The sequence below is a fragment of the Cicer arietinum genome, chromosome 6 (genome assembly GCF_000331145.2).
Source record: "Cicer arietinum cultivar CDC Frontier isolate Library 1 chromosome 6, Cicar.CDCFrontier_v2.0, whole genome shotgun sequence".
NCBI lineage: Eukaryota > Viridiplantae > Streptophyta > Magnoliopsida > Fabales > Fabaceae > Cicer > Cicer arietinum.
In genome coordinates this window covers 18,941,839-18,960,942 of record NC_021165.2, presented here as the reverse complement: position 1 = coordinate 18,960,942, position 19,104 = coordinate 18,941,839, and the positions used below count along the sequence as shown (strand labels likewise).

Sequence of the window (19,104 nt, the reverse complement as noted above, 5' to 3'; positions counted from 1 at the left end):
AAAGAGTAGTCTGTGACCTCTCAATATCAAGCCTTGCCTCTCTCTCTTTAACAAGAGATTCCACTGCAATCTTGTATTTACAAAAGATATTTTTCAAAGCTTAAAATTAATTTTTTTTCATATTGTTTCCAAATTTTAAAAGGAAAAAGACTTCAAAATCTTTCTTACCGACTTCTCTGCTTCTTCCTTTATCAATTTCTCTTGTAAAGAACTGCAATTCCTTCTCATTTCTACAATAATTGAATTCAGTTCATCTTCCTTGATTTTAAGCAGCAACTCTGTAATTAAATAAATATAAGCATATTAGCAATAAAAATCAGCAAGCAATAGCATTTATGACGACCCAAAGTGAAAAAAATGAAAATTAATCTTACCAATTTCTATACTTTTTTGCTGGGTCATTTCCAGTGAATTCTTTAACTTTTCCTGCTCTAATGAGTAGTTTATCTCAAGGTCTTGGAACCATCTGATACAAACCTTAAGCCTTTTTATATAATCCACCATATTTTCACATCTTTCCTATAAAAGCATAGAGAGGAACATTAAATTGTTTTTTTTAATTCAAGGGTTACCTTAAAATGTTGATATATGAGTAATCAGGCAGTAAGTAAAGTAATGCTATGCATCATGTAAATCAAATAACATACAAAGCTACCAACCATGCACATTGAACTTGATATTGTCTCATTTATTCTCAAATTCAAATATATCTATGAATAACCAGTAACTTTGGTCCCTAAATGTGTGAGACAACGTCAATATAGTCCTTCAAAGTATCAAAATTACAAAAATATCGTTGAGAATGTATTTTGTTAGAAATTTTATTGATCAAGACACATAAGTGGACCAAACCAACCAATAAAAGATATATACAAGGACTAAACTGACTAATAAAACACAACCATCACACATTCAAGGACCAAATGGCTATTTACTTGTAGATATATTTAGATTTGTAATTTTTATATATTTAAGGACTATAGTGACCGCAACTCACACATTCATTGGACGACCAAAATGACTATTCAGTCTATATCTTTCTACCTACATATGTATATAGCATTACAACTTAACGACCTCAAATTTTAACTAACCTTATAATTAAACCTGTCTTTCTTTTTGGCTTTTTCATTTAGCAATGCTTCTACATCCTCTCTAGTGAATTCTATTATACCATAATCTGATCCAGCATTGCTTGGAGGAGCACTATTTGGGCTAAGTTCGTGCCCGCCATTTACAACTTTGAAAGCTTGTCTTGTTCTTCCATTAATTGGAGTCTCCACCATTTTTTCTGCTTCAACTAGTTGCTCTTTATCTAGCAGGTGCTCATCTCCCACAAAATTCTGAAACTTCAATAAAAAAAGATCACATTTTAAGCATGATACTGCAATGAAAGTGAGGAACAAGAACAACCCATGATTTAAAATGAGGTGAAGATGGAAATTAAATGTTGGGAATTGAGAAAAGTTTGTACCTTTGAAGGGGTTGGAGATGTGGATGAGAGTGATAATGGAGGACGGTTTTGGTTTTTGGTGACCATTTGAAGCAAATTAACTCAGCTGGAGAGGCAAGACGGAGAGAGAGAGGCTGTGTTTGTGTTTGAGTGTGATAGTGTCACTAATGTAGGGTCATGGATTGTATTCAAAGCTAACAATTTATCAAAACCGTTGCTTTATTCTTTCTTTTTAAACCAAAATAATTCTTGAGTACTTAGATTTATTCAAAGAATTCACATCTCCGAACACATATTTTTAATAAGTATCCGTCAAAGATCGAATCTCCTACTAAATGATATAAAGAGTGTTCAATGATGTTAAGAATCATCAATTTCATTGTTTTTAAATAGTCAATGTTATAGTAGTACTATTAGAATTATGTTGTAGATTAGAATCGAACGTCTATTCGATCTGCTTTTTTAATTGAATTGTTTGGCTCAATTTAATCAAATTTTCCTCATTTAAGAAAAGAAAAATAAAGAAAAGAAAAATAAATCTTTAATCATAATTAGGTGTAGTGTGAAGAACCATCTATTTAAAGAGTAAAGTTTTAATTAAAACTAGTTAGATCCCTAAATTAATTTTGGTATGCTAAATATTCAAGGAGCAACCAAACAAATTTTGGTGAAGTTAATAGGATGTCGTTTTTAAATATTCCTCACCAATTAAAATAAAATAAAATTAATGACCATAATTATTTCCTATCTGCTGGACAAGCTAGGATCCAACATAACTTGTTCCAAATTCAAACCTTTGCCAAACCCCCTTTGGAATTAAACAAATATTTTATGTTGCTTTAGATGGGAGTTAAGAATTTAACCTTTCAGTCTCAGAAAATACAATACAAGTAGTTGGTGTTTTCCATTCACTTCTTGGTACTCACCTGCATTGTGTGTCCTTTTCCTATTATATGGTTCCTTTTTTAGGCTTCTTCTTTAGCCATGTTTATGATTCATGAAGCTGACTAATTATCTTCTCCTCTCATATTTATTCTTTTCACCAAAAAGTTATTGGTACTCAGCTAGGCCTGTTGCATTGCATTACTATACTGACAGTGACAGTGCTCATTAGAATAAAGTTCATAAAATATCACACTTGAACATGATGTTCAAATCTTGCACTATAAAGGTAGTATTTAAGTGTGAGCAAAATGTTCCAAGGGATCTATAAAAAACCATTTGGTCTTATCTTTCCACAAGTGAGTATAGAAATTAATTAACTAATTAAAATTTACATTGCTGGCCTGCCTGCATATATACTTATTATGCAAAGCAGTGATTTATACTACAGATATCCTAGCCAGGCATGTGGAAGATTATTCTAGAATTTATTCTGTTAACTTTTCATAATAAATAAATATATATTTTAAATTTGCAGGACCCTTCATCAATATACAGGACCACCAGTGGTTGACATATTCAGTTTGGGTAGAGCTTAGAAAATCATGAAGTAGTACGATTCGATTAAGACTTAGCTATATTAAGTTCAGTATATTTATAGAACAACAAGGGGATGTAGCTCAGATGGTAGAGCGCTCGCTTAGCATGCGAGAGGTACGGGGATCGATACCCCGCATCTCCATTTTTTGGTTTGGGGATTTAAATTGAAGAGAATAATGCCTAACTATTTTTAGGTGGAAGTTGGAGTGGCGTGCAATGCAACCCTCTTTGCGGTCACACCCCACTGATTCGAGTCCTTTTCTACCAACCCCACTTCGTTAAGGAAAAATACATTAAAATTGAGTCTACAAAGTATTTCTGTAGTTGTTTTGTTGGCCAGTTTATATATGTTGACATGTTGTGTCTTGGCATAGGGTTGTAAGTTATTGTAACAAGCAAGCATACTATGAGACAAAGCTTCCTTTGTTGTTGAGTAGTACGGGATGACATGTGAATGAGAGTGTAAATGTCCAATCCAGCACTAGTTCCTGAGTTGGATGGAATGTTATACTCCATTATACTATCAAAGAACAGACTGTATCTTCTTTAAATTTAAGAGTTTTGAGAAGACTTTAGGCCGAGAAAAAAAGTTTTCAAAAACACATAGGTTTCTTCCATTTTATATAAATTTTTATTTTTTTAAAAAAAAAATATATATTTTTTATATGTGTTTGATTATGCGATAGCGAAAATTGATTTTGCCAAAACAAATTTTGAAAAAATTGATTTAGGTAAAAGTGATTTGAATATTAATATAATTTAATTTATATTTCAATACATTAATATAAAATTAATTCTAATTAATTCACGTTGTTTGGATCGAAATTGCTTTTGAATGTATATATGATTTTAATATATGTATCGATTCATATTTCTTTTTCGATTTTAGATAAATATTTAAATTTATGATAAGTTATTAAATTTAATATAATTTTATAAATAACTTAAGTATATGTCAGAATAATTTTGTTAATGAAACTCTTAATTTATAAAATATAAAATCAAATTCTTATTTGATTTTAAAAAAAATTATATAATAATTCTGTAAATAATAGATGCAAACATTTAAAGAAACAAAAAAAAAAAATACATCAATTCCTTCAAAATAAAATATAAAGTCAATTCAAAAAACAATTATGACATAATATTGGTCGTTTAGTAATAAAAAAAAAATTGCATTAAAAATACATTGGTGAACACAAACTAAAGTAAAAGTAATAGAGCATATATTTGTGGCTTTAATGTCTAGAATCCATTTTAATCATCAAAATTAAATTCTTAAAAAATAAAAAAATATAATTTTTTATTAAATTAAATTATTTCGAACATCAATTATATAAATTTGGTAGATAATATAAACGTAAAATTAAAGATACTACTTATTTTTTTATAAAAAAATAATTATTAATTAGAACAAAAATACTCAAACTCAAATACAAACTAAAGGAATAAATTACAAACATACATTTAGGAGTGTTTCAAACATTTAGCACATTTTTTAAAACTAGACTAAAATATATTGTTCTTCCTACCCCAAGCACCTTTATAATGATTTAGGATCATAATTCTTTCAATTTTCAAGAGTCTCACATTTCAAGTGATTCAACATGTAGCTTCCAAGGTTTAATTCTCAAGATGATGATCATGATCAAATAAAGATTTTAAGCTTGTCATTTAAATGATTTTAGTTTACATGAACAATATGTCATGTAAATGATTGCATCTCTGTTTTCACCATGAACCAATTGTTATAAAAATTTCATTTTTGAACAATGAATTTTTGCCGACTGATGAGATTAAATAAAATTGTTTCCAACATTTTGGACTTGAATCATTATTAACAATGTTTTATTGCATTTTTATTTTGGAATTTTGAGATTAGCCTATACATTAAATTATTATTATTTTTTTTTTTTGCTAAGTAGTACACTGTACTCTTTGACTTTGTTGTCACGGTATCAGTTTTTCCTGAATATAGAAAGGGGTAAAAATGCGCAGTTTCCGTTTGATTTTTTGGATCTATCACCAAAGGAGGCTTGGCCTCATTAACAACAAAAATTTAGATTGTACCCCCATTTTTATACATGTACCCCCATAATTTTTTGAAAATGCCAATTATATTCTTAAATTTTTCTTTTACTATAATTCCAGAACACGTTTTATTTCTGAAAAATTTGAAAAAAAATTACCGGTACCATAGTTATTACCGGAAACTTTAAAAAAGATTTCTGGTACAGAAGTGAAAATTTGTACTACCGAAAAACTTCATTTAAAAGATTTTCAGTACATAAGCCATTTCTGAAAAACTTTCTCAAAAAGATTTCCGATACACACAATTTATTTTTTATTTTTTAATTAAATTATTTTTATAAATGCACCATAAATAATTAATACACTATTAATACACCATAATAGTTAATAATTAATATACAATAATTAATAATTAATACTCCATAAATCGTAGCCCGAGAGATGCTGTCAGACGAATCATTTTCAAAATAGTTAATACATCATTCAATAATAGTTAATAATTAAATATACCATAATTAATAATTAACACTCCATAAATGCAGCCCTGAAGATGTTGTCAGACAGAAAAAAAAAAAATAAGATCCATAGACGATGAAGATTCAAAGTCAAGTATTCTTGCCACTCACTGAAGAAAAAAAATTAGTTAAAATCAAAAAAATTAAATAAATATTAATATAATAAAAAAATCAAGTTTTCTAGAAAAGTTAAAAAAATTCGGAAATCAATTATGTACCGGAAAACCTTTTTTAAGTTTTTCGAAAAAAAAAAAATTGACATTTGATTTAGTTCTGGAAATGTTGAAATGAAAAAAAAATATATATACATACGAAGGTATTTTAGTATTTTCCTTTACTTTTTGGGAGTACACAGATAAAAGAGGGGGTACCAATATGTTATTTTTTACAGAGCCAAACCAAATGTTATTGATTTAGAGCTGTAAAAAATAACATATTGGTTTGGTCGATAGATCCACAGTTCATTCCAATAAAGTATGTGGCAAGAAATAAATTTTTTATCATATACTCCACGATAATATTCCTATTACCACTTTCATCCACTATTTTTAACTGTTTAGAATTTTTCAAAATACAAATGTGTATTAGAAAATTTAATTTAAGTAATTTAAATTTTGCAAAACATAAATATGTTCCAGAAAAATATATTAGAGTTTTAAATTTTTTAAAAACATCCTATGTTCTGAAAAATTCAAATTTAATTTTATCAGGACACTTTTGTATATCAGAAAACTTAAAATAAATTTTCTCGTGCACCGGTAATTCATAATTTTGCTTTGTTTTTGCGTACCAATAAACTTTACAAAAGTTTTTTGGTGAATCAATTTTTTTTAAATGGTTTGTGTTTAGAAAAAAATTAAATTAAGTTTCATGGAACACAAATGTGTTTTAAAATATTTAGAATTTAAATTTTTTGAAATATATTTATATTTTAAAAAATTCAATTTTAAATTTTTCAAAAGACATTTATATTTCAAAAAAAACTAAATTTAAATTTTTTGATACATATTTTAACAATGTATTTTTTGAAAAAGAAAAATTAATGTACAATAAATTTTTTCTATTTTTTATTGTTTTTAAATGTTTGATTTTTTTTCTATTTTTTGGAAAAATAAAGATAAAATAGGGTTTATGTGAATATATGCGGAGTGGAGAATAATTGTGGGATATAGAGTAAAAATTTCCAGCTAGAAAATGTGAAGATTTTCATAGGCTGGTTTTGAGTTACTTTGAGCTTCTTTAACCAAGTACTAGTAGTCAATAAAGAGAAATGTACCATACACACTCTCTATCTCCCCCCACTTTAACTTCCCACCTCCCATTCTAAATGAAAATAACATTTTGTCCCTTAAAAAAATTAACCACTTCATTATTCACCTCATTTTTCGAAACTTCCAAAATTTACGTTATCATTCCAAAATTTTCAAACTTTCGAAATATAAAAAAATAAATTTTTTTTGACGTTTTCGAAACTTTTGATAAACACTAAAGTTTCGAAACGTAATTTTTCAGAATATTTTGACATTTTCGAAGCTTTTGATAAATTTGAAACTTTTAAAATGTATTTTTCTATAATTGATCAAAAATTTTGAAACTTTTGATCAATTTGAAAGTTTTGAAACTTCCGAAATAGAAAATTTCAGAATTTTCGAAACTTCCTAGATTTGGAAACTTTCGAAATTTTCAAGATTTGGAAATTTTCGAAACTTTCCAAATGTAATCCTTATTTCGAAAATTTGAAATTTTTGAAAAAGTTCAAAAAATTTGGAGTTTTCTATTTTGGAAGTTTTAAATATTTCGAAAATTATGAAAATTGTCATTTCGAATTTTTTAAAACTTTTGAATATTTTAAAATTTTATTTAGTTAAAAGGGTATAATTGAATTTTTATAAAAATGAGGAGTGAAAAATTAAAATAGGTGGTGTATGATACATTTCTCGTCAATAAATTATTGTGGCCCATTCTTTCATTCATCCTAATAATAAAAAGTTAATCTTCAGTCTAACAAAAGGTGGGTTTGCACTTTGTCCATTGTCCATCTTTAAGCCCAATCGCTTCCTTTATATATGAAGGACAATGTGTGTTTGCTATACAACCTTCACACAAAAATGATAGCTACATAAAACAATTTTATATATGAACATTCACCAATTAGCTTAAGTTTCTAAGAGCATTTTGTTCTGACAATAGTGTATCAAACAAATATTTATTTCCATATGATATGGTAAATTGATCAGAAGAAGCTTTTATAGAGGCGTTCTATTTATAAAAGAGTTGATATCAAGTAAGATAACGAATAAATTTATTGTGAATAGCAGTAAATATGTCGACAATGTGTGATTCACAGTGATGTCAAGAACTAGCGGTTATGTGACAATTTTCTATTCGTAACTATCTTGAAACAATGAGAGAGTTGGATCCTGAGAAGATTAAAAAGATGAAGGAGAAGTTAGTTGAGGGAAATTTTGATGTAATTTTTGTCATTGTTTATTATGTCTTGATTGTAATCTATTTTGAGTTGCGTATGTGATGTATTTGCTACAAGTAAACTTTGCAATTCACTCTAATTTTCAACCGATAGAAACATATATTGGTTCATTTGAAAATTTAAAAAGATTTGACATTGGTACTTGTCTGATTTAAAAAATAATATTCATTTGTTTATGATGAAAGAAATGTCCATGAAGTTCAACTTGCTATGAAGCCTTTGAAAATACAAAATAAATTCTTGTTTGTCACCTTTCTAATCCAAGGAGGATAGCATTGGTACTTTTATCAATTTCAAGAGGTATAATTTTCTCTATATCATTCAAACTCCCAATATTGAAAATGAATATGTTGGATTGCTAAATTCAAAAAGTGGAGTTGTGTTTCACCTACTTGGCACATTTGGTGGTTTTTCCCGATTTCCATTTGATTCTGGTGCTGACGTTAACATTGTTCATCATGTTTTTGACTTGTGTGTTTTCTTCTTGTAGATTATGATATAGCTAAATTTGAGGTCGAATTTCTTCCAATAAGGAGGAAATGATAAGGACCTAAAATGAGATAATTAAATGAAAAAGTCAATACTTTATAATAGTTTTTAGTTTTATTTGTTTTTAATTTGAATTGTAATAGTTTTAGTTTTATTTTAGTTAAGTGGTGTAAGACCAAAATGAATGTAGAGAATTGGTTTTTTGACCCATTTAAGAATAGGGTGAATCATTCTTTAAATACATTGTAAGAGTCTCATTGTGGACAAGTTTGAAATGAATTAGAATTTCTCTATGGAATGATGAGTGAGTTAAGTCTCCTTCTTGAGTTTTTGGATTAGAACTTTTTTGAATCTTATCAATGGTTTCCTTACCATTGTGGCAATTTCTAATTGACTTATCAATCATCGTTGGTTGTAGCGTCTTCTTCATCTTCTCAACCTAATTCATCTTTTATTCATTTTCCCCTTTCATTTGTTACTTAATGTGAATAAACCACTTGATTAACTCTTCAATATCCGTTGGAATCACTTAAATCTACATCAAAGTATAATACCAATCGAGTATGACATATTTATATCATTCACAATCTCATAAACCTTGTTATTATCATGAGTGCTCAACTTATTAGCCATTGGCTTAGCCACACACTTCGATTTGGAAGATCTATTATTAAAATTTTAGAACACACGTGACTTCTTTGTCAAGTCTACATTCTATATGTGTGTTTGTATATCACTAATTTTACTTCAACAGACGAAAAATCACATTTGCCCTTACATTCCACTCTTACCCTCACTTCAAGATCACCTCTATTTAATTCATCAAAGGCATAATCATAATTCACTTCTTTATCGCCACCATCATCATCTATTAGTTCTTCATTAACTGAAAGGTTATTTACTCTTCTATTAAATTGTGTTGATTCCTCTTGAAGAATATCATAACCATCAAACTTGTGATTCATCCTCAATGTAATCATTGTCATAATTACTATCAATTTCCTCTTCATCATTATCTTCACCACATTCAACATTCTTAATTACCTCAACTTATTGACTTGCTCCCCTTAATCATAACGTTTGTAACATCCTTGATTAACATTCACTTGAAAATATGCATGGAAATTCAAAACATATAAATGAGACATTTATAGTGTGAAACAATCGTTAAACTCATAATTCATTCTTGTCAATAGTATCCACATGAGACATGCCAACAATTGTTAATCCCCCCACACACAAAAATAAATATTTGAATATACATATATCTCGTCCCAAATTTTGGTTTTGCAACTCCATGCTTTTCTTTCTTCCATTTATATCCTTAATCAAGTCATAATCAAAATGCACTATTTGCTCTTCAACAAAGTGCATCATTGTCTTCTTATCCTCCTCTAAAACTATAAAGTTTGAAGTTTAATTTTGTAAAAACTATAAATCAAATACAATTTTGGGAAAATTTGGGAGCAATACTAAGTCGAGAAATTAGAGATTAATAAAAACATCATTAGGAATTAAAACTTAAGAAGTACTGATTTGGAATTGTAATTAGTTATTGATAATAATAACTTTTCCATTTGTGAGAAGTTGACCACAAGGACTTAATTTCTTGATATTCACAGCAGATCATTTCCATGTATGTAAGCCAATTTCTTTTTTTTACCGTCAAAAAGAAGAAAAAAAATCCAATTTATTTATTTATTATTATATAGAGTTTTTTCGAATTTTTACTTAATCATTAATTAATCAAGGTTATAACGAAAACGAAGACTGAGTGTAACAACAGACAGTGTACTCCGAATCTAGAATCATTGTTCCTAAGACGGTTCTTTAAACGCGTACTATTCTTTCTTTTCTATCTACCCCCAAGAAACTTCCTTTGTTTTCTTAACACCCTTTACTCTCATTCACCAAAAAGTCTTTCCTTTTGGTTCCTTTCTTACAAATTTACTAATAACTTAACATTGTTGCGTTCAACGTTTCGCGGTCAACAACACCAAACCAAAGGCTGCTTAGCTCGGATCCTCTTAAACGCAAATACCCTTTTTTTGAATCTTTCTTTGGACCCCAACTTTGTATTTTGCATTTGTAGGGTTGTTTGTTTTCTTGGGGTACTTTTTTATTTTGATGGGTCAACATACTACCTTTACTTTCTGTTCTTTAGTTCGTTGCTGGTTTTTTTGTTGATATTTCTGGTGGGTTTTTGGCTGTACCTGATTTAGTGAAAGTTTGAAATTTTGGAGAGGAAAATATTTCTGGGATTTGGTTTGTTGATTGTGTTTCATCCTAAAAATCTGATCTTTCATCGGAAATCTTTTGTGGGTCTTGCGTAATTCAAGTCTTCTGGAAAGGAATTGAAGTGGGTTGACGTTGGATATTGAAAATTGATTAAGGGGTTGTAGGTTTGTTCTTGTTGGGGGTGTAGTCCTTTGATGAAATGAGAAAAATATCAAGCACTTGGAATGGGAATTCAGAGATATATGGTTGACATAAGGTTTAGTTTTTGTGTTCTTTTAGTTCTTGTTGTAGCAGCAGATAGCTTTATAGAAAAGGAAACACAGGATGGTTTTGTTAGAGAAGTACTTGATTCAGCATCTGGATTGTTAGATGAGCACACGGTAAGGTTCCTTTCACTAGTTACTTGGATTTAGGTAGTTTTTTATACATATAATTTTTTGTTGTTTTGTAAGTTAAAATGGCGAAAAACCATAAGTGTACATGAAATTGGAACTAAGAAAGTTTGAGGTTTTAAATGACTTCTCAATGAAAATAATTGTTTGGTATTTCTTGCTTTCATTGGACTTCTTACATTATCTCCAAAGGTTGGTGTGAATGGTGCGAGCCTGCGATTCTTACCTTGATTGTCTTTGCCTGTCAAATTCCTCATTTTACAATCCTAGACCCAAATATCCCTTGTTAGGGGTGCCCTTGTGGCTCCGTTGCTTCATCCTCCGCAAATGACCGGTGGTTGTCTCTGGTTAATCTGACAGTGGTTTCAGCCTTAGGTAGAGGCAGCTAACATGGTTGCCCAAATCCATGTTCTCTTGTGAAGTGCAAAATTAAAATATGAACTTTTTATTTGAATGATGATACCCAGAACTATAAGATATTGTTGCAATATCTGCAAACTTTTTCTGTTGACTACTGCGAGTGGAACATAAGGAGTATCTTGGAAGAAGGTTGACGATGGTGGCTCTGCTGGTGGGGGTACCTACAAGACACTCCAATGCTAAAGTCAGCATCTATAGTGTAATCTAATTAGGGTTTGAAAAGTTACCTTATCTTTATGAGTGGTTGTGCTTATATAATCATTAATTGGGATTGGTAGTGAGCTTCATATTCGGACCGAGATAGATGAATAAATTGGAGGAGGGTGATTATATCAGAGTGGACCAGTAATCATCAGGACGAAGAGCCTGACAGTGTATCCTCATCTTGCTACATGGTCGAGCCTCCGTTGAAGGTGTTCTATTACATACTCGGCCTACATTCTGTACGGTCCAACTATGAGTATCAGTACTGTCAGTCAGTGACATTGATCAAATAGAGGCCATGCTGTTTACATTAAATATAATTATTTCCCATTTTTCCTAATCATCTATTGAGTTATAATAGTTTGCACTTTCAATCAGAATTTAGGCAGCATGATAGACGAGGATAGTCTTACACTCTTACTTATATGTTTATCTTCTGCATAACTATTTTCATGTGGAAAAGTGGTTAAGAAGGGAGAGAGTACTTTGTTGTTTTTCCACTATTTTCCATCATGGCATTGGGTTCAGATACTTATCTGTGCCATCCTCTTTTTGGCATTCTTTTCTTTCTGTGGTCCTATGTTCCTAGCTATTAGTTGCAGAACCTAATTTTCCAAGTATCTAAGGATCACCAGAGACCTTATATTTACAAAGTTTTAGTTTTATTATGATATTAAATTGCTTGAGTATATATACATTCCATGGGAAAGGAAACTCATGAACACGATGAAGAAATATGATAATATAATCTATGAATTCATCGTATGCTTCTCTACTTAAACCAGATTGCACTCCAAAATTCCTTTACCTTTCACACGATTAGCATGAACAATCACTTTTATTTAGAAAGATAAATGTATAACTTTTCATATGTAATTATTGCTAAGTTCACTTCACTTGACACTAAATTACATGGTCTTGATTGTTCTATGATTATTTGTTGTACTTGAATGAACATAAAGTTTTGCATCATGTGCTCCATTGTTTCAATTAATGGATTCATAAACTCTAAAAGTTGCAAGTTTCATGTCTGCAGGCAAAGGTATTAAGGACCCCTTGCTGTGAATATTTTATTCATTTCAAGAAAAAGAATGAATATCATGATTTATGTTTCCCACTGGAATTGTTTACTAGCAACAATAAAGTCAGTTCCACCGTTCGACCATTTGCACAAGCAGACATCCGAAAATTGCTTAATGCTTGTGATCCACAAATCAAGGAAAGCTTTCTTCAATGTTTGAGAAAAAATATTCTTGAGGATGATTCCAAGACATTGCGTGTCACTGGTACAAGATATCTTTTTTCCACATCTCGTATTCCCAGAAGAATTCCGGGCCGTGTTTTGCTCCAGCATATATCAGAACCGCCTAGTTCAGGCCCTGCAGTTGGATCACCTACACCGAGTCTCGCTCCATCACCTGAACCCAGTCTATCCCCATCGCCTGCTCCAGTGCCTCTTCTTCCTAGCCTTCTGTCTCCTCCTTCGTCACCAGTCCCGTTTTTCCCAAAACTGACACCACCAGCAGCTGCAGAGATTTCTGCTCCTCCATCTCCTTACACTAACAGGGAGGAAGACGAGCATAGTAATAAAACAACAGTTGTTGTTGCTGTAGTTTTAACTACATCGTTGATATTTTTAGCTGCAGCAGTGTTCTTTTTATGCTGTAGTCGATTTCGTAAGACTGGACGGCTTAGACAAAATGATGACAGGCCCCTTCTCAGCTTGAGCATGAATGACTATTCTTATGGTAAATATCATGTTACAGTGTTCATTCATACTTTGTTAATGTGTTGTACTAATTGTGACAAAATTGACTTATCATACAGGTCCTTCCAATCACACTTTTGGAAATTCACCAAAAGGGGAGAAAATCGGGTTTCAGTCATCAAGTAATAATAATTTAGGAGACAACAAGAAGACATCGTCAATGCACGAAAATCAATCGATAGGATCTCTTACTTCTACCGGATCACCATTCGAATTGAAACCTCCTCCTGGGAGAGTTGGGACTAACAATTCTGGAATGCCACCTTTAAAACCTCCTCCAGGAAGGATGAATCCTTTTCCCCCTGAGCCGCCTACATTTAGGCCTTTCGGTAATACTGCTGTCCTCACTGCTGCTGCACCTCTTCCTCCTCTAGGACCTCGACAGTCCGATGTTGGTAGTGCTCCACCTCCTGCTGCTCCTTCACTACCACACTCGACGCTAGCTGGTGCCAAACCTGGTCCTCCTCCTCCACCGCCCCCAGCACCACATGGGGCTAAACCCAGTGGTCCTCCTCCTCCACCACCCCCAGCACCACATGGGGCTAAACCCGGTCCTCCTCCTCCACCACCCCCAGCACAACATGGGGCTAAACCCGGTCCTCGTCCACCTCCACCTCCTCCTAAGAGTGGGGTAGCTCCTCCTCGACCATCAACAGGATCAAAGGTGGATCGACCTTCAGCTAGTGGACCAAAAGCTACAATGGATGCTGAAGCAGGTGCAGAAGGTGGAGCTGATGCTCCTAAAGCCAAACTAAAGCCATTTTTCTGGGATAAGGTTCAAGCTAATTCAGATCAATCGATGGTTTGGAATCAGATCAAATCAGGATCATTCCAGTAAGGAATAAATCCCAAAGTTAATTTGTTTGACTATGGATAGTAATATATCAATCGCTGCTAATTTTCCTTAATTACAAAATTTGACAGGTTTAATGAAGAGATGATAGAGACACTTTTTGGTTATAATGCTGTAAACAAAAACAATGGTCAACAACAGAAGGAGTCTTCCTCCCTAGACCCTTCACCCCAATATATCCAGATCATTGACAAAAAGAAATCACAAAATTTATTAATTCTGTTGCGAGCATTGAATGTGACAATGGAAGAAGTTTGTGATGCACTCTATGAAGGTGATTTATTGTTCCTTTGATTTTCATAAGAGATTGCTGATAACTATAATTGTGATATTCTATTCCTTGCTTGGTTTACTGATAAAACATGATGAAAATATACACAGAAATTTAAAAGCAAAATTATTAGGCATCTCTTGTTCCACTTGTATGAAATCTTTCTAACGAGTTCTTGGTTGATCAGGAAATGAGCTACCGTCAGAATTCCTTCAAACCTTGCTGAAGATGGCGCCGACATCAGACGAAGAACGTAAACTTAAACTTTATAGTGGTGATCTGTCTCAACTTGGGCCCGCGGACCGTTTCCTGAAAGCCCTGGTTGACATTCCCTTTGCCTTCAAGCGAATGGAAACACTGCTTTTTATGGGTACATTTAAAGAGGAACTCACTACAACTATGGAGTCTTTTGCAGTTTTAGAGGTATGAATCTAAATTGCATGATTGCATCACCCCTGCATTTGCGATGCGTTGCTCATACTCTTCCCATCATGTGCTCGGTGTGAAATTAAAAATGTGTAGTCGAGTTTATAATGTAAATCAGATCATAGAGTAACTTGAGTGTGTGGTTGTACAGTATAGCGTGCACCGTCTAACAACTTATTGTAGAATTAATTTTTCGTTAGTCCAGCTACTAAATCAACACTTATTATTTTGTTTTACATCCAAAATTTTATAGGATTTATTAATTTTTGTGCTTTAAGTAGTTTATAGTTTCATATATTTCGAATGTATGTTAGATGGTTAGACCTACACGGTAAGAAATATACGTCCAGACTCTACTACTAATCAATTTTTTTTTATTAATATGAAACTTTATGAAACCAACTCATTTCAATTAGTAATCCATTGGTTTTAAAAGTGCACCATTTGAAATGCTGGTGATCATTGTAAATCAATTTTTACGGTGAGTGGTGAGTACCATCACATACACAAACACAATGATTTTTTGTAACTCTAACGTGCATCCTCTCACTATAATTCCTTTATTTTATCACCTGGGGAAAAAATCTGATCCTTCCGGCAACTTTCATCTGATATGTCAGGTTGCTTGTAAGGAATTAAGAAACAGCCGGCTGTTCCTGAAGCTTCTTGAAGCCGTTCTCAAAACCGGAAACCGAATGAATGACGGAACATACCGTGGTGGTGCACAAGCTTTTAAACTTGATACACTTTTGAAATTATCTGACGTAAAAGGAACAGATGGCAAGACTACACTCTTACACTTCGTTGTTCAAGAGATTATTCGCTCTGAGGGCATTAAAGCTGCTCGAGCGGCAAAAGAGAGCCAGAGTTTGTCCAATATTAAAACGGATGAGCTTCTTGAAGATAACGCGCGTGAAACTGAAGACCACTACCGGGAACTTGGTCTTGAGGTGGTTTCACACTTGAGCAGTGAGCTCGAGAATGTTAAAAAAGGATCTATTCTAGATGCTGACAGTTTATCGGCAACTGCTACCAAACTTGGCCATGGTCTTGTGAAAGCCAAAGACTTACTGAACAAAAACCTGAAGAACGTGGACGAAGACAGAGGGTTTCGTGAGACAGTGGAAAATTTTGTCCAGAAAGCCGAGGCTAATGTTAAGAAACTGCTAGAAGATGAGAAGAAAATCATGGCTCTGGTGAAGAGCACTGGCGATTACTTTCATGGGAACACTGGGAAGGACGATGGCTTGCGATTGTTCATTGTAGTAAGAGACTTCTTAATAATGCTTGATAAAGTATGCAAGGAGGTGAGAGATGCACAGAAGAAGCCAGCGAAACCTCTTAAACAAGAAACTTCACGAGGAACATCTTCATCTGATACACGTCCTCCACCTTCTGATTTTCGTCAGCGGCTTTTTCCAGCTATAGCTGAAAGAAGGGTAGATGACATCAGTTCAGATGATGAGAGTTCATAGATTCAACTTGGAAGTGGTATTGTAACTTTACTAACATGTTCTTGTACAGCCTAGATCATAGTTTATGACTAGCTTTTCTTTCCTAATATTGAAGAGGAATATGTTATTTGAATTTGAATTGATGTTTCATTTTTAAACTTATATTTGCAGAGAGATGGTTACACGTGTCTGTTGATAAATGGTGGAAGTGGCTGTGATATTAACACCTCAAACTAAAATGAAATATGTACAGACATGGCTGGAGGTTGGAACTGTCATCAAGCAATGCAATTACTTGCTAGCATCATTGTTGTACAAACATTATGATTATTGATTAATTTCATAGTTTTGAGACAGTCACATTTAGAGGGATAGTTTTGTGTAGGGTCTAATTATTTTTTAAACAATTCTTTATTCTATTTAACTATGTTAATGTATTTATTTCTTAAAAGGGTGCAGAATCTAGCATAGTACTTTTTGTTTATAAGAATTTAGAATATTTTTTCAGACATTTGGATAAATGTTTCATCATTCCTAACAAAGGGAAAACGTAGGAAAGCATAGCATACATTTACACATAACAAAATGTCATGTTCCTTCCAAACAACACAAGCATCCAGTGGCAACGTTAAAAAAAGATCACCTCATTCTAACTAGCTTCTCCAGAATTAGTACTAAGTATCTAACAATGTTGCGGTTGTGTTTAATCTTCAATTTCCAAAAACTTCTCCTAGTTCTTGCATCTATTCCATACTCTTTCAAGAAGTTATAATGATTCTACTCCCTGCACCTAAGCATTGACGATTCACAGCTAATTTCTCCAAACGTTGAACATGATCAATGTTATCAAAAAATAATGATAATAAATAAACAAAAAAATTATTTATAAGAATCAAAATCAAACATAAAAACATATATTTGAGACCTTTTTATTTAAATAATTTATATTTTTAAGGGCTAAGACTCTTGTTTTGATGGCTTCTGTGAATGTTTTGGATGGAGCAACTTTATTCATCCGATGTTTTAAAAAACTACACGTAATTTTTTTTCTTTCTAATTTTTATTTTCAAACTGAGTTTGGAGGTGGAAAAAATTCTCCCTATTTTGTATCAATAATTGACCTGGATATAAATTATTGAGTAAACACTCACTTTTTAACAATTAATGTATAGTCCAACCAATCCAATAATTACAAGTAACAAAAGTAATACTAAAAATCTAATCTTTCAAAAAGGAAAATAGAAAGTTATATTTTTTTTCAATTATATCCTTTTTTTTAAGAAATTTTTCTAAAATATTCTACTTTGAAATTAATATATTAAAATGTAATTTTTTTTATAGATTTTTGTGAGATCGCAGAGCAGAAATACGGTCATATACATTGTTGAAAATTTTCATTCTTCAAGAGGTTGCATCTCTGAGATATAAATATATATTAATTTGATATTTTATTATTTTTTAATTTGTTAAACAATAAATAAATAAAGCAATAGATAGTTGCATATATAATCTCTTGAAGGAATAAAATTACTAACATAGTAATGGTCGAAACCCCATCCAATGATCTATTAGAGGCAAAAAAGAAAAAGAATTAATAAATAACTTTAAAGTAAGGTTTTTGGGGAAAAAATTAAAAAATATATAATTGAAAAAAATCTTAGAAACTTATGTATTATTGTCTTCTAAATAAATTAATATCTTTTTTTAAAAAATAATTTACTAATAGTGCATAATATTTTTAAATTGCGTAATTATGCCTGTGCATAATATTTTTTTCTTTTAGAAATGGCCTTGTAATTTTGTGAAAAAATTGTCTTTACAATGACCGCAAAAAAGAATTGTCCTTCGATTTTTTTAGAAATGTATTATGCACCTCCTCACTTTAACTTCCCACCCTCCATTTTAAATGAAAATATCATTTTGTCCATTAAAAAAATTAACTACTTCATTATTCACTCTATTTTTTGAAACTTTTAAAATTTTCAAACTTTCGAAATATAAAAAAGTGAATTTTTTTGACATTTTCGAAACTTTTGATAAACACGAAAGTTTCGAAACGTAATTTTTCAGAATATTTTGATATTTTCGAAACTTTTGATAAATCTAAAACTTTCGAAATGTATTTTTTCAGAATTGATCAAAAAATTTGAAACTTTTGATTAATTTGAAAATTTCGAAACTTCTGAAATAGAGAAAATTTCAGATTTTCGAAATAGGAAAATTTCAAAAAAATTTAGAAGTCATTATTTCGAAATATTCGAAACTTTCCAAATTTTCGAAGTGTAATCATTATTTCGAAAATTTGAAACTTCCGAAAAAGATAAAAGTTTTACAGTTTTTATTTCGGAAGTTTTAAATATTTTGAAAGCTTCGAAAATTCTGAAAATTATCATTTCAAATTTTTTCAAAACTTTCGAATATTTTAAATTTTTTATTTAAAAGGGTAAAATTGTATTTCTATAAAAAATAGAGGGTGGAAAGTTAAAGTGAGGGGGTGTATGGTACATTTCTCCGATTTCTTTGATGGATAAAATAGACGGCCTAATACATTCAAATTTTTTACTATTAATACCGAACCACATACCACTTTATTTTTTTGTTTTGTTATTTTATAAATTAA

General features: G+C 31.3%; 2 protein-coding genes and 1 non-coding gene across 4 annotated transcripts in view; 2 read left to right on the top strand and 1 right to left on the bottom strand.

Moving 5' to 3' along the window:
* The window catches only part of LOC101502045 (kinesin-like protein KIN-14N), a 6,181-nt gene extending 4,191 nt beyond the window's left edge, over positions 1–1,990 (bottom strand). Inside the window, exons 1-5 of the mRNA XM_004505416.4 lie at positions 1,475–1,990; positions 1,095–1,349; positions 375–519; positions 169–278; positions 8–70 (exon numbers count right to left, since the gene is read on the bottom strand). Coding sequence (XP_004505473.1) covers positions 8–70; positions 169–278; positions 375–519; positions 1,095–1,349; positions 1,475–1,540 — 639 coding nt within the window. The 5' untranslated portion in view covers positions 1,541–1,990. The remainder of the gene's footprint in view (positions 1–7; positions 71–168; positions 279–374; positions 520–1,094; positions 1,350–1,474) is intronic.
* Positions 1,991–3,004: 1,014 nt separating this feature from the next.
* Positions 3,005–3,077, top strand: TRNAA-AGC (transfer RNA alanine (anticodon AGC)). Its single transcript has one exon. It is a non-coding gene; the product is annotated as a tRNA-Ala (tRNA).
* A 7,167-nt stretch (positions 3,078–10,244) lies between these two features.
* On the top strand, positions 10,245–16,995 carry LOC101501716 (formin-like protein 5). Of its 2 annotated transcripts, none has more exons than XM_012717175.3 (7): positions 10,245–11,076; positions 12,749–13,460; positions 13,540–14,314; positions 14,405–14,607; positions 14,792–15,027; positions 15,651–16,521; positions 16,656–16,995. In XM_012717175.3, exons 1-6 carry the CDS (start codon positions 10,921–10,923, stop codon positions 16,503–16,505), a joined length of 2,937 nt encoding a protein of 978 aa, XP_012572629.1. In that variant the 5' UTR covers positions 10,245–10,920; the 3' UTR covers positions 16,506–16,521; positions 16,656–16,995. The 2 variants fall into 2 exon arrangements, with proteins under 2 accessions (XP_012572629.1, XP_012572630.1); XM_012717176.3 differs by lacking the exon at positions 10,245–11,076 and adding an exon at positions 11,105–11,921.
* Positions 16,996–19,104: the final 2,109 nt, after the last annotated feature.